The following is a 15,975-nucleotide window of genomic DNA, read 5'->3' on the forward strand; positions in this document are numbered from 1 at the left end:
TATATATATATATATACACACACATACATTTATATATACTAGAGATGCACGATATATTGGGAACTGTATTGTTATCGGCTGATGTTCATTAAAAGTGACATCAATGTCGGTCAGATGTGTACATTTTAACCAATACAGCCAACCAATATAATTCAGGGTTGTCAACAAGAATGTCCTTTATATGACCCAAATCATTATGCATCAAGCTTTCATCATCACAAGTTTTTATTAATGGCGAGGGTTGGTACAGGCAGTTGTCCTGCTTTTCTTTACCACAAATATGATCAACCTAATAATAATTTATTATTTTATTATTATAATATAGGTAAACGTTTGTAAACTTTATTTTTCAGCTGAATAACTATCTCAGTAAGCCCCATATCTCCAGAAATAACTGCACCCTCCAGTATTGGAAAAGCAATGCAGCCCGTTTTCCAACCTTGGCCAAGGCAGCGATGAAGTACCTATCGGCAACTTGTACCTGTGTAGACAGTGAACACCTTTTTTCAGCTGTGTCAAATATAGTAAATGAAATGAGAAACAGGCTTGCTGGAGAAAAGGTAGAAATGCTTGTTTTTGTTAAGAAAAACCTACTATTTGTACTTTTAAAGAAGCCAATTTAAGCCCAGGGTTACTGGCCTCATAGTACCCTTCATTATAGTTTTACTTAAAGTGATATATGTCTGATTATAGCACAAAGAATATGCATTCATTTTTTTGTTAATATACCCAATCTATGTTATGTAATGGCATGGTGTCTTGAGTTAAGTCTTAAGTTACTCCGAGTGTGTATGTTAAGCAGATTTTTGTACATGACCTGGAGTATTTTTTCTGTAGAGATAAGCCATATCTTGCTCTTTTTCCCCTGCATAAAGTACCGGCTGCTCATATAGCAAAGAAGAGCATAAATTTCAGCAAGTTAATAAAAAGTTAATCTCTGATTCACATGCTATTGTTTTTTCTTTGATAATGCATAATATATTTTCAGCATACCTAAAACATTCATACTGGAAGTAAATAAAACAAAAAAAATATTGGCCATTGGTTATCAGTATTGGCAAAGATGGACAAAAACACATCGGTTATCGGTATTGCCCAGAATTTCAATATTGGTGCATCACTAATATATACGTACATATACATACATATGTGTGTGTGTGTGTATATATATATGTTATATATAACTACTACTACTGATGTAATCAACTTTAGTTAAAAAGTATTTTAAATTGCGGACAGCCATGGATTTTATTAAGCGTGGATTCATTCAAACAAATGAGTTACTTTTTAAACCGGTATCAGGTTTGTGTATAACAGTAACACTACAATATACAACATTATTTACTTAGACTTTCAAGATTAATCCCTAAGCTGTGGCAAATGCAATCTAGAAGTACACCTGAAGTAAGAATATTTCACCTAAGGTGAACTCAACAGAAAAGTTCTCCAAGGTTTCATTGTTATTGTCATTAATCTTTCCAATTTGCATTAAATATTTTGTTGTGTTCTGGTTCAATTTAAGGAAAAGAAAATATTAAGACAGTAGCATAAGAAATTCCAAAATGCTGGATCAAACTTGCTCACTTGTAACACTTAGGCAAGCACTTGGAAAATTCAAGTAATTGTAATGAAATGTAAAATACCCAAGGGTGCAGGAATATGAATTTACAGCGCAAGTCTGGCAATTTAGAGGAATAATACAAGGGGCAAATTCTAGCAATGGTTTAGGTGATTATGTTGGCTCAATAACCTCCACTTCAGTTAAATGAACTGTAACAATTACAGCAAATAAAATAATCTTGGAATGTAACATACACAGTTAATTATTTATAAACCATATGCTTCAACAGAAAATAGAGAAAGGTATTTGTTTAAAAGTCACTGATTTGATTTTTTTAAAATTTTAAATTAAAATTTGTATTAACATACCCATTACATTTAATATACAGTATAATATATATATAAATAAATATATATATAAATATAAATATATATTATATATAAATATATAAATATATACACACACACATTGTGTATAGAGTGTATATATTTATATATAAAGACCAAAAATGTATTTTAAACATAATGAAGCAATACAATTACAAAAATTTACACAAGCTTCAATGCTAATTCCCATCCAAAACTGTTTCCTTATGTAATACTGGAAAATCTGAACATCATCAAGCCACCCCAAGGAGAAGATGCCTACCCTGGCAGCTTGGGGCACCAGTCCATTACAGAGCCCATCCATACACCAACCCCATATACAGTGGGCCGCTTCAAAGTTGCCAAATAACCTCTACCTTGTTAACTAGTATCTATTCATATAAATGAACAGTTCTTAAGTACTATCAAAACTTGAAAACAACAACCAACTTAATTTTTAGTAGAATGGAAAGGGGTAACTATTAATGTAAACAGCCCATATTGTACTTTTAAAAAGTGTTTCTTCCCTCTGTGGTTTCATTGCTCTCATCAAAATCTCTTATTTGAATATTAAGGTTTAAAGTCATAGAACTGGAAATATTTTACAGCTTTAACATGTGACAAATACTCTTGGCTTTAAAGACCCTAAAATGCAAAATACTACATGAAACTGATCACTTTATTGACATTACAAAAAATAACTACTGACTTTCAGAAAATAAAAACTTAGCTAATGTCTCACTATGCTTCACCGTTATAGTTCGTTTACTCAACAGCAATAAAGTACTTTCTCGCACACTGCGTTACATAAGCGCTGGGCCGACATCAGGAATACTATCCCCTTCAAGGGCATTCTAAACACAGAGCTCTTCTTGTTTACAATAGTCTGACACTTTTCTTCCATTAAGGCATTTATATCAGATACTATTTTCTTTGCAAGGACACTTCCTTTGTTGTGTTCACCATGTAGAAGATAAATATGCTTTATCTAAACACAGCCTGAGAGCACAAAAAAAATAAAAAACAGCTTTGCTGTCAAACCAAAAGCACATAATATCTTGAATATGGCACTGTGGTTCAAATCTCAGTGAAAAATTAAAAAGTAGTCATTTTAAATTCACAGCCCTAATCATAAATTATATACATTCCTTTTTAAGAGACAAGAAGAAAAAAAAACACTAAAAACACTCCACAGCAACTGACACAATGAATACAAAAGCATTAATCATAACTAAATTGAATAAATATTTTAGCCATTTTCATCACCTAAAACAACTTCTCTTTCATCAACTGTAAAATGGACAGTATCAAATTTAAGGTAGTGGTATAGCAATAAAAAATAATTTAATTAATAAAACATTATCTATGATCAATGCTACATCTTGATTTTGTTACACTGGATTTTGTACTAATAGTATTGCTTTTTCAGTGTTATGCTGCACATAACTGATACCATCAATTCATTTTGATAGACTTCACATGTAATGACATTTATGTTTGTTGTATTTGCTTACGTTACTCAAAAACCAATCCTACTAGGGGATGCCGGGAGACTAAGTTTGAGTGTGGACTTCTGCTTCAAAATAATTGTGGTGTTCCACCTTGACCCTTCTGAAAATGCATACAAGCTCAATTTAATTATATCGAACTCTCTTTGGATTAACTTGCATAACTTGGCTACAGGTTGACTTCTATTTGATCAGTGAGAAACATGTGAACATTTACAAAGTGTTTAGACTTGATTCCAAATTCAAGTCAGCCTCAAGTATAGTGATTAATTAATTGATTAATTAAACATGTACAAATGTTGGAGTCTTCATTTGCAAAGACAGCTGTCAAAAAAACAGAGCATTAAAGCTACATTTCAGCAAAACTAAAGGGTCACCGATAAAAACAGGTTTGAGTTTAGACCAAAGCAATGGGAAGTATGTGTACAAAATATTAAACAGAATGGAGCAAGCTACTTCAAAACATCACTTGAGAAAGAAAGAGAGAGGGAAGAAGGGACCGGGGCATCAGTTACTGTATCAGAAGTATATTTTTGCTCCATGTCACAACTTCATGTACCTTGGATCACTTATTTTTCACCACTTTGATAGGGACTTCACTGTAGAGAATGCAAGTATCCTCAAACTATCAGTTCAGCTCAATATGCATTTTAATAGTAGCATTACCACTGTCGATTCGTAATCAACGTACCGTATGGTGCCCATTCAAAGAATTCTCCCAATTAAATAATTTTTTTTGCTGAAGAATGTGTGACTGTCATTCACAGTTGTTTTTCCTAGCATGTCTGGCATCCTTAAGCTAACAATGACCAAATGACACACTTCATTAATGCAAGAGAGACTCTCCCCTTTTTTAGGTGGGATTGATTACATGATACTGAAATGAAAGGGTTTAAAAGAATAATTTAAATAATTCCCTTCCTATTTACGACTGATATCTTTGTGTTTTACATTAAAGTTATATTTTTTCTAGCTCATTTTAAGATTAAAGTTATGGATTAGAACTGTGTCAGATTCAGCACCTTACAAATCAATTAAATTAGGAGATGAAAATATCCCTTTCGATGTTCCGTTGTAATTCAAGTAAAACTGAATCTGCTTTTTCTCTTTATTTTTAATATGCCAGACACGCCCCTAACATTTATCATTTTAACTGTATAATCTGAAACGTCTTGTTAGAAGTAGTCACTTGTCATATACCCTATGCTTTTCAAACATACACTGAAGATATGAACTAAGAAACAACCACTTTGTCCAGAAAAAAGATTTATCAGCATCATATGCATTACATCATGACAAAAAATATTTGTACAAAATGAAACTTTATTTAAACAAACAACATGTTTTCATTGTTTGCCACTCCAATTGCACAGCAGGAGAGTAAGAACTCACATCATCAGGTATCTTCTCACATTTACTTTGTATATATAAATTTACATACGTACACGCATACAGTGCATATATGTATATTTATATGTATGTATTACAGCATATATACATATATAGGGATCTATTTTAGGTCCTAATTTTAAGTATTTGCTGGTATTTTTCCCCCCATTGAGGGCATGAAAGAAAAAAAAAAATGAAATGGGCTACAAACACTTCCAGCTCTAGTGCACGCCATCATTCTGTAGTGTTATCTTCACAGCGTATGGTTAGCAGCACAGAGTACAGCCCGAAAGCTCAATGAGCAAGGCACCTACCTGGTAATATTTTACCACTAGCACAGACAATTCCACTTGCAAGCTGTACAGAGCTTCAGTAAATAAACAGGTATAGAAATTGCTACATGCATGGCTAAAGTGATTTTTTTGGAAAAAAGCAATAAATAGGTGTGTAAAAAAAACTTTTCACATTAAGAAAGTGAAAATTAAACAAAACTTGTTCTAACAGTAAACTACAGTAGTGATTAAAGTTGTCTTTAACCGAGAGGAAAAAAAAAAAAAAAACTAAGACATGTAGGTATCCTTACTGTGGTCCCCTTTTGTGCAAACAGACTATTTAAAGTAAATGCAGATCAGTACCAAAATATATGTATATAAATATTTATATACATATACATAGACAAAAAACTGTAAATTAGGAGCCCCCATTTATACTCTATTTAGTAAGAAACATAAAGATTTTTTTTTTTATATCTACAGTAGCCATAACATCCCTTATTTATATAAAAAAAGAAAGTCTATCCAGACAAACTTTATAAGTGGCCTTGTTCTTGGTCCCATGTGCAAAAATAAACAAGGCGCTGTAATCCATGAAATGTATACATCATCCATGACACCAACCAAAAAATAAATTTTGTATACAACAGTTTCTTTTTCTTTTCTTCCACAGTCTCTTTTGAAATTCCAGTATTTTTAAGACACTAGTTGTTTTGCCTGCATTTCCATCTCTGCAGCGCGTTTCAGTGCAACATCCACCAAAAGTTGAAATCCACTAAAGTCCTGCGTGAGGTCTGGTGGAGTTGGGGGAGGAGTGTTGAAAAGCCCACTTTGAGGGCTTGGAGTACCTTCTGAATCTGCTTGCCTGTGGCATTTAAAAAGGTCAGGAGCAGTTGTGCAATTTAGATCTGTTGTTTCATCCATGCTGTTGGAACGGCAGTAATGCAGAGGGCTGTCCTGCAGTGCAGTAATTGTAGTGTGGCAAATTACAGAAGGTCTAGGAAGAACAGGGCCTGGAGAGGGAGTTTTTGGTGAAAGGGGCTTCTTGGCATAATCTGGTCCAAAGTTACAGGGATGGAATGTCCCTTCATCCACACTCTCTGAAAGGAATGGTTTAGAAACTGTGGAACCATCCAGTGGACTAGTCTCTGAAATTTTACTTCCTCTTCTTGAGATGGTGAACTGGTTAGGGTCTTTGCCATCTTTTCGCAACATATCTGGCAGAAGTCTCCGACGAGCATTGATGAACCAGTTACACACCTAAATATTAAAAGCACATTATATAAATTAAGATTTAATTGATATGGCTGGCATGCATTTTTCATAATGAACACTTTAAAACTACACATAACTAAAACATAGATGTGCCCTGCCCCAACAAACCAAACCAATTTTTAAACCAAAAACGTACATTAACAAATCCCAAAACACTTAAGAGAGAAAACGCCAAATTACCCAAATATCTGAATCAACATACTAAAAAAAAGAGAGTTTGGATTAGTTTGACAAACACATCAAGCTTAAGATGATCGACAGTAATCCATATATTTGCTAGTGCAGTCTCATCACCAACTCATGGTATGTCACGTATTCCTTTAGTGCTCCAACTGGGATTTAACAAATGTGTTGGGTTAAAGTCCCAGATAGAAAATTTTGACTAATAATTTTAAAAATGTATATCTCCCATCTGTTTGTAACATACTTCTTTAGGAGATTAAGATGTTTATATGAAATAAGGAGGATTTGTAAATTGAAACCGGTTTTCATTTTTTAACCGATGTCCTCGACTTAATGCCATTCTAGACAATGGTATGTACACAAACACACTGAGCCACATTTGAAGGCATCAATTAAAGTAACATGCACAAGTCTGAAATGAACTAGGAGTCGGGAATATCCTTTTAAATTCACATGTGCACATGGAGAACACATCAACACCAGACAGACTGTGACCAGAAAGGGAACTCGTTACCTGGAACACTCACCACTGTACTACCTTTATTTTTAGTAATTACTGAAATTTCATATATTATTGTTATATTATTCTGTTAACTAAATGTTCATATGCCAGTAAAATGCCATTTGTACTAAAATAGAATTTTAGTGTTGACAAATAAAGTCTGTTCATCATAAACGTTGTCTACCAGTTTTCATACTAAGAAATCAGCAGTCTCATTTACAGCCTCGTTGGAAAGAGGAGCAATATGACACTCCACCGCAATAATATTCAAAAGAAATAAAATATGTAGAAAATGAGATGAACAAGATACAACAAATCCAAACAATTGTAAGCTGTTTGGAGACATTGCTTCACTTTTTATATAGCATTATGTTACAGTAAGGCAAGTTCTCAACAAAAGACTTTTTAATTAAACATTATTTACTTCTATACAAAGAAGGGGTCACTTTAAATATTCCTTCACTGAAATACAGTTAAAGGAAAAATACAGTATATTCAAAAAACAAAAGTATACAACATTCTAAAGCCTGCTTAATCCAATTCAGGATCACAGTGGACTGGAGGCTATTCAAGAACTGAGTAGAAGGCAAAAAAAAAAACAGCTATGAACAGAGCACTGGTCCACTGCTGAGCCCGCATACACACACACACTGACAAAGATCTAATTTCAAATTAACCTCACTGCCCATCATTGGACTACCAAAGGAAAGCCCATTGCACAACACACAGAGAATGTGAAAACTCCATATAGATAATGCTTGGTCAAAAAATTATAATCCAGGATGCTGACTCTGTGATGCACTGGTGTTAAGTAATATACTGCAATGGCAACCAAGAACAAAATGATCACTTAAATCCTCAAAATACAAATATCAGATATGTGTGTTCTAAAACACTGCTGCTCAAATCATGCAGTGTTTGTAAATGTAACTAATTTGCACGATGATTTTGTTAATAATATGATCTTAAACTTAATACCAAATGCATTTTCAAAGCCAGAAGTTGCTTACAAGTACTTACAATGACTATATTTGTAATGTACTGCAGCATTAGAACTACCATTACCAACATAACACAGAAAGGATTTGTGTAAGCCGGTCTAAAACTTGCCATGAACTACAGGACAATTCCGTATTCTCCATCAACCCACCCGTTTTAATTACTGATTTCTGCCAAAAAAAAACCCAAAAAAACAAAAAAGGAAATAAAAGAAAACTTTGAAAATGCAGACTACTTAACTACAAAAAGATAATGATCTGTTTTTATTTATCAAAATTCTCTCAAGATTTGGGGTCTCAGCATTCAGATGTGATACTGATTTGCTGGACGATGCGTGTTTCTAAATTAATAAATGTGATAAATGCAAGAGCTTTTGCAATTGAGGATATGAGTTTATGCTCCTAGTCATCAAATCACTGCTACTGCCTTTTATAGTATTTTATTGTACATTATTACATAAAAATGCGCTGTATTGTTCATTTAACCGATACAGGTTAAAATAGTTCAAACCCAGCTGTCAAACTCAAGTACGACATACAAAGTTCTGTGGAAAGAAAATCTGATAGACCTCCTCAACAAATCACTTACTAGAATCTAGTTAAGAACTCATTTTGATACATGTACTATAAAAAGGTAAAATCACAAAATTTTAATTTTTTTTTGTACAACATCCAATAACCAAAAACATTACCAATCGCAAGTAAGTAAACAAATAATGCAAAACTGATTTCAAGAAAATGTGATGAAAAGTATTCATGCAAGGTAAACTTTGCAATAAATTGTCTGCTGGTAAGAAGCGTCTTCCCTGAACAAAAGAATCTTAACTGCTTAAAGTAAGCTGATAGCTGCCGACATCTGGGTTATGTGGGCCGTTGCAGACTGGCCCCAGTCCTTAAAGAAACAGCAACACTCTCCTGACTAAAGAGATAGAACAAGGCATCCGGGTAAACTCTACTAATGTAGTATAATCTGGAGTCCAAATTCTGTTTACAGTAAATCACAGGAGTACTGGCACACTGCGATTAAATACACTCTCAAGCAGACAGACTTAGAGACGTTTGTAAAGCTCTGAAGGAAAAAAAATAATAATTACAGAAGCTCTTCGACAGTCCCTGACAAAACTTGCCCAGAAAAAATGGTCTGGTAAGTTTTCTAGCTTCAGGCTAGAGAATTTCAAAGGAAGAGAGAACCTAAAATGCAAATGCATCACTGTCAGGCGTGTGCTCCCAGGCAGCAGGGTAATGAACAACAGAACTGAAATTCCTGTGTGGATACCCAAGCGCCTCCTACAGAAAGGGAGTAATTTTATTTGCTCGACTGAGTGTGTAATATTCAGTTTCAGGAATTACCTCATCCAAGGCTGACTTTTATCACTTTGATTTTAAGTTCCTTCCTTGTCTAGAACACTAGTCAACTCATCTGCAGGTAATATAAGCAGCCTTTGCATGGTTTCATTTTTTAACCAAATAAAAAAGTTACTAACGCAACTTCAGCAGAGCATATAAAATAGTATTACTAGTTTTAGGTAAAACAGGCGATTCACAATTTGTTTTGTTTTTTTAGTTTTGAACAACTAAAACAACACAGTTTTGCAAAACACCTTTTCTTAAGTGATGGAAGGTTTAAAAAGAGTATGAATGTGCCATCAGTACAGCATGTAAATAATGATTTCATTTAGCAGCAGTTTAAAAAAAAAAACTGTAAAATGTTCCACAGCTTTTATAATGAGGAACAACTTGATTCCTCTTAGCACTTATTTTTGGTTAGTTTGTTATTTTGTGCAATAAGAGTTTCAACTCACTTCACTGACATTATACCTAATGGCACAAAGAAAATGATTTGTTAAAATCAACTGGTGAAATTAAATGCAGCAAAACTATTGTTCATTGAGCAACCACAAATCAGACAAGTTACTTAAAACTAAATAACAAAAAACAACAAAAATATACCACAGTACCAAATTAAAAATATGTAGCATACAACAGACATAACAAGTTAAAAATCAGGTAACAAAAGTAACTACACTCCAGAACTGTCAGCAGCTAAGTAACAGGATCATTGAACCAAATTGGTCTTGTATATTCTTAAATACTGGAAATTTGGCTACAGGTTAAGCAGATTGCATTAAGTTTTTAGACCTAAATTATTTGCAGATTGGCATCTAATGCTCCAGAATTGCTTGCCAGATGGCAAAGATGTTTTGTTGGGGTGTGGGATCTGAGACAAAATAGTTTTCTTCAAGCATCTCTTGTCATAAAGGTCTTTTATGAAAGTAAGATAGGTTCCAGGGACGAATAGGGCCATTTGATCATTTGCTAAAAAGTTTTGGAGTCTGCCACAACACGCTGATTAGCTGTAATACAGCTAATTTGTATCTTCTCCATTTGCATTCATATAAGTTAGTGAGGACTTTTAGTGACAATAGATAAAACGTCATGAGATAACCAATTATTTATAAAATGATAAAGGTGATTCATAATAGAAGACTATGGAATAGCTAACCGGTTTAGTGTTACATGTTCTTTGCACAAACCTCCCTTTTAAACATAAAAAAATTAATTTATTTTGTGAAACTTTAATTGTAACATACACAAAAACATGTATCTTTAGCTTGTAGCAGGGCTAATAAATAACTGCTGCCTCCAGTGGCAATGAATGGTGCCTCTGTCCTCATGATAGTGCCCAAACCTTCTGATATCTCACCTGCAATGTTGACAAGTTTGTCTGTCTGGACAGAAGTACCTTCTCCTGTTCAGATGGATAGGCATTATAACGATGCTCATACAGCCAGTCTCTGAGAATCTGGACAGATTCTTTTGGTAAATTTCCCCGCCTCTTCCTCTTCCCACTGCCTGTAGATGACAGGTCAAGTGGAACATCCATACTGTCATCATCGTCTGTCTCACTACCAGACAGTAGTAACACACCTAAGAAGAAAGTGGAGGAATTATTTTTTTAGAAAGCACAAAAAAAAAAAAATGTTCCTTGCATCATTTGAAATTGTTCCATGGCTTCGGAATCAGCATATTCAATTTACCATTCAAACTTGCTATACACAATAATACTTCATTTGTTCAACACAATTTTCAGGCTGTCTGCCTGGTGTTACAATTGTGATTTAATTCTGTCAACACATATTTGAAGAAAGGCAGGCACAGGTTCTTACTGAAACACAATTCTGAGCAAATGACAAACTGCCTGTGTTTCATCTCAAAAACATTTTAGATTCTGAAAGTCACAATTTTTATTTAAAATGAAATGTATATAGAGAGTACAGTTCTATAGTATTTGGCAATGCTCCTCTTGGCTCCAGGGAACCTGGGATCAATCTGAGGCCCAATCATTAATAACAGAAGTTCTATCATTACTTCAAGTTACGTTTTCCCCAGGCTTCAACATTTTATCCTATATCCCATAGATAAGTACTTGAAATTAATAGGTAAATCTAAACTGGCTTAACATGCTTGAGGCTGAGTGTGTGCCTTCAATGGACATGCACCCTTTTCAGGGTTTGCTGCCAAGACATTATTGCAACCTAGGGCTGGAAGAAACAGGTTCTTGGAAAAAAAAAATGGAGCCCCAAATTGATATGCATAATATTGTAATTTTTAATAACAGTGCAAATACAGTACAAATCTGTAATTAATTTGGGGGAAAGCATTGTCTTCGTCGGCTTTTAGTTTACGTGTTGTGCATGGTTTAGATTTTAAAAAAATCTCAGTCTGTGGTGTACTACCTGTACTTACTACAATCTGAAAAACCATAATGTGGTAGACTCCTAACTGAACTGGACACTAATACTATGTTATTGAGCAGTCCAACTACACGTGGAATTAGAGCAGTTTACTAGCAGAAATTGGTCCCTAATTGAGATGCACTGCAATGAATATAAGCAGCAACTTAGTAATTGGAGCTGCCACACTAACCTAAAGTTATAAACATTGCCTGCTGGATAAAGAAAGCAGCAAATCAGATAATGGTCAAAAGTCAAAATCAGTTGTTGTAGGCTTCAGTAACTATGCTCGATTACTACAAGATGATATCTTTTTGTTTTCTGCAAGAATTGCTACCAACTAGGAAGCATCAATATAACATTCTCAAACTCACTTAAATCCAGTTTAGGGCTGTGAGGAGCAATGGTCCAGCATTTTGTGCAACTTAGGAAACAATTCTCAAAATCGCACAAGTTCATAATGGTGCTCTGTCAAGAACACGCCCATACTCAAAATGGTCCATTTTAGAATTACAAAGTAATCCATGCCAAATGTCTTTACTGATCTGGAAGGAAAACCCACATGAGGACTGGGAGAATGTCCAGATTCCACATGGAGAGTGACAGGGTGTGGGGTCCAGGCCAAGGGATCTCGGAATAAGCAGGGTTAACAACTGTGCTAACCTAACACCTTCTGACATGGGAATTTGTCGAAGGGGGCAAAACGTTGTGAAAGAGCAAGTTCTGCACGAACATTCCAATATTATGCTTAACAAAATTACAACAGATAATCTGTTATTATTAGAATTAAGTTATGAACAATGCTTTCAACTTTCTCCTCCTTAGCAACAGGTCTCTGCAAGTTTTAAACCAAACAAAAATGTCACTATCGTGAGCACAATCTTACACCGTACTGGGAAAACAGGAAAATGTAAGGATCCATTTCTGATCCTAACAATGCACGTGCATTCGTGCTTTTCATGGTGGGGTAGTCAACACATGACTGCACCCTTTAGATAAATATAACAGAAATGGCATTCACACAAAGAGCCGTGCACACAACAGGCCCATCCCCCATCTTCGTTAACATGTGGTTTTGTGTTCGTGAGTTTTTATAGTAAGGTTCCAGTTTCAAAAGTAAGCTCGCAATCAGGGAAAACGCTTACTCCGAAAATAACGCAAACCTACGGTTAAACTTTACAACCTGAAGTTGCGGAGGAGCACCAATACCGTCATCGTAAGGAAAACTTTTCTCTGTTGAGATTCTCAGTACAGGATCATTGTGCACTGGAACAAAACAAAAAACAAGTCACCCCCAGCTGACTGAATGTTCCCGCTTCCAGTTTGGACTGTGCCGTCAAACTGACATTTCCGCAAGAATTTTCCCAATTTAGTCCTCGGTGACCAATATATTGGACAAATTTCCCGTACAAATATCAGAATCAATCTGATGATCTATCTGTGAATCACCCGATCATATTAACTCATCCACCTATTTAAATACACCAGTGACGAAAAACTTTATACAGTATCTGATAAATATCACGATTCAAAAAATATCAACCACTCTAGAGACCATGCCGTTGGACGAAGCGTACTAATGCATATTTTGGTTTGTATTACGATTTCACAGGAATCAAATTATTAAAGGGCACATTGGCTGCAATGTTTAAATAGTTACTTTGGTCGCATCTCACTTGTCTAACAGTTAGAAATGGACCAGGTAATTTTTTTTTGCCTCCCAAGATACGTCGCCTCGTGTCTTGAAGTTTGTGCAACTTCGAAGTGTCACGTGTCGACAATGCACAATAACCAGAATATGCATAAACTATCACACCGAATGACCGAATTTAAATCTACTGATGTCTCTGACTGACGTTCCTCGCTTTCGTTCATGCCAACACCGACTTAACATTTTGTACCTCACATTGAGGTGAACTTTCATTTTATGTGTATTTCTAAATCCATCTTGTCCTCCTATTTCCCGTCTTTATGGTCGGAGAGAGAAGTTTGAATGATCACTCAACTCGATTAAAAAATGCCTTTCTTTGGAATTTAAATATTCGGTTTCCCGACATTGCTCTTGCCCCGTTGTTTTCCAGGTTACCATGCAGGGTCCCATTTTTTAATACCAAAATATAACGCCTCCACACACGTGAAACGAAATTTAAATGGACCCGAGACTTCTTCTTTTAAGTTAAAGTTTTGAGTTTTTAGTTTGCGATGGGATAGATTTGCGCGCCCCCCCTCCGGACCTGTTGAAGACGGGGAACTCCAGACATAACAAAGGAGAGGCCCCATCCCCCCGTGTTCATAAAAAGAATCTGTGTCACTTCACATTATTTTAACCACAAACTTTCGTGTTCTGTCTTTTGGGTGCCTCTGAAATAAAACGAACTTGCTTTACGCTAATTTTAGTGGTAACTTGAAAAACGCGACGTGAGCGCGTGTACGCGACGCTTCTTTGTTTGCGCCGCAGCACGCGGTCGGAGAACTTAAAGCGACGCCCGAGGCTGGAGTCACTTCACAAAGGACCTCAGCCCTTTTCACCATTGGACATAATATGGACAGGTCGAAAAGGTCCACCTGTGCCAACTCTTAAGAAAAAAAAAAACAACTTGAAACAAGAGAATGGCTCCGAGTCCCAGAGTTTCAAATCAAAGAAACAAGAGGGACACAAACTCTTCAACGTCTCAACCGATTTTCGCCTCATCGGCTCACATTAGGGGGGGGTATCGCAATATTAAGTTTTAAACGCGCTATCCGCACAATTAAGCCAAAACTTAAAAGACGTCATGCGTACTCTCAAGTTGTAAGCCTAACAAAAAGTAGTTCACGGAAGGTGAAAATAGTGCCAGCGATGGAAAGCTGAAAGAGTTTTGACAGCGCGCCAGCGTAAGTGTGGGTCACATAAAATGTTTTGTCTGGTAGCGCAACAAGGCTAGTCATACAACACAACAAGCACACCTTCATTAATGCTCCATGCACAATCTCTGCTTACCTTTTTTCGCCTTCATCTCAGACGGAGTTTAAGACAAGACAACAAAAAACGTGCGTCTGTATTGTAAATTCCAAACTTGAGGAAGTGGTGAGGGGGCGATCGTTAACAGAAGCAAAGGCAGCTCCGCCACAGTTGGATGGATATTGAGAATGAGTTCAGACCGAACTGAGGGAGAAACGCACACGGAAAACAAAAAAAAAAAGAAAATAAACGAGGTCCTTGTTCTTCGTATCACTGCTGCCCAAGCAAGCTTTCCGGCGGCGCCTTCGCACCAAGCTGCATCGTCCCCTATACCTGAGATGTGCTCAAGTCTCCCCTGTCGGCTCCTTGCTCAATGTGCGTTTGATCATTAAACTGGGTGACAGCTATCTTTGACAGCTGCGTGACTCAACCCCTTAGGCGCCACCCACCGAAGAAAAGAAAGAAGAAAGGGAAGGGGGGGGAGAACACTCTGACATCAGCATACAGAAAAGTCACTGAAAGGAAAACTTTTTCTTCCTGACTGTAGCAAAGCGTGCTAGCCGTTAACCCGCTTTCGAAATATTATTTTTGCTCACGTTGGCCGTTATTTTTTTCTTTTAAAGCATACTAAAGTTTGTGTGATTAATTTTAAAACGAACCTCACTGTATTACTCTTGGCAATAGTGCTCTAAGTGTCGTCCTTAAAGTGGGATTCTACAGGTTAGTACATCAGTCTCGCAGAAAGTTACTTGTGACGTATTTTCACAGTTAATTATATATAATCGAAATGAAAAATGTATTCGCATTCTAACACATAATTATTTGCGGTGCCATTCCTGCTTTTCGGTTGTACCGCCACTCCACGATGCTGTGATTGAACGGAAGTTGGACACGACACCCAGCCGTGACGCTTATAACAATCATGGCCGAGCAAGATAGTCTCGTCCCTTTTCCAAAAAGCGCGTACAGCGGCATCTACGGTCACGCGCTTGGCGCCCGTTTTAGGGGAATCTTTCATTTTTCTCCCAGCTTCTTTTACTAGCGGGCGCGCGCAATGACCTAAAACAAACACTGCACCGCGTGCTTGGTCTGTGGCACCGCCCCGCCAACAGCTGACAGACAGACGCGCCGCGTCATCCTGGAAACTTGTACAAAACGTAGTAGACGGCATGGTTTCACTATATCAAAAAGGGAGCGCTAGAAACAAATACATTTTTTTCGTATCTCAATGGAAAAATGCCATTCAC

General features: G+C 36.2%; 1 protein-coding gene across 1 annotated transcript; it reads right to left on the minus strand.

The window, feature by feature from the left end:
* Positions 1-5,557: 5,557 nt before the first annotated feature.
* Positions 5,558-15,137, minus strand: tgif1 (TGFB-induced factor homeobox 1). Its single transcript, XM_039754831.1, has 3 exons — positions 14,768-15,137; positions 10,758-10,981; positions 5,558-6,355 (listed from the first exon to the last, which is right to left on the minus strand). Exons 1-3 carry the CDS (start codon positions 14,781-14,783, stop codon positions 5,792-5,794), a joined length of 804 nt encoding a protein of 267 aa, XP_039610765.1. The 5' UTR covers positions 14,784-15,137; the 3' UTR covers positions 5,558-5,791.
* Positions 15,138-15,975: the final 838 nt, after the last annotated feature.

This window comes from Polypterus senegalus, chromosome 5 (genome assembly GCF_016835505.1).
Source record: "Polypterus senegalus isolate Bchr_013 chromosome 5, ASM1683550v1, whole genome shotgun sequence".
Lineage (NCBI taxonomy): Eukaryota > Metazoa > Chordata > Cladistia > Polypteriformes > Polypteridae > Polypterus > Polypterus senegalus.

Bases quoted from the DNA above. Each gene is read 5' to 3' on its own strand.
- tgif1 (XM_039754831.1), bottom strand. The intron at 6,356-10,757 runs GTGAGATATCAG...TTTAATATTTAG, and splicing joins CAAACTTGTCAACATTGCAG to GTGTGTAACTGGTTCATCAA.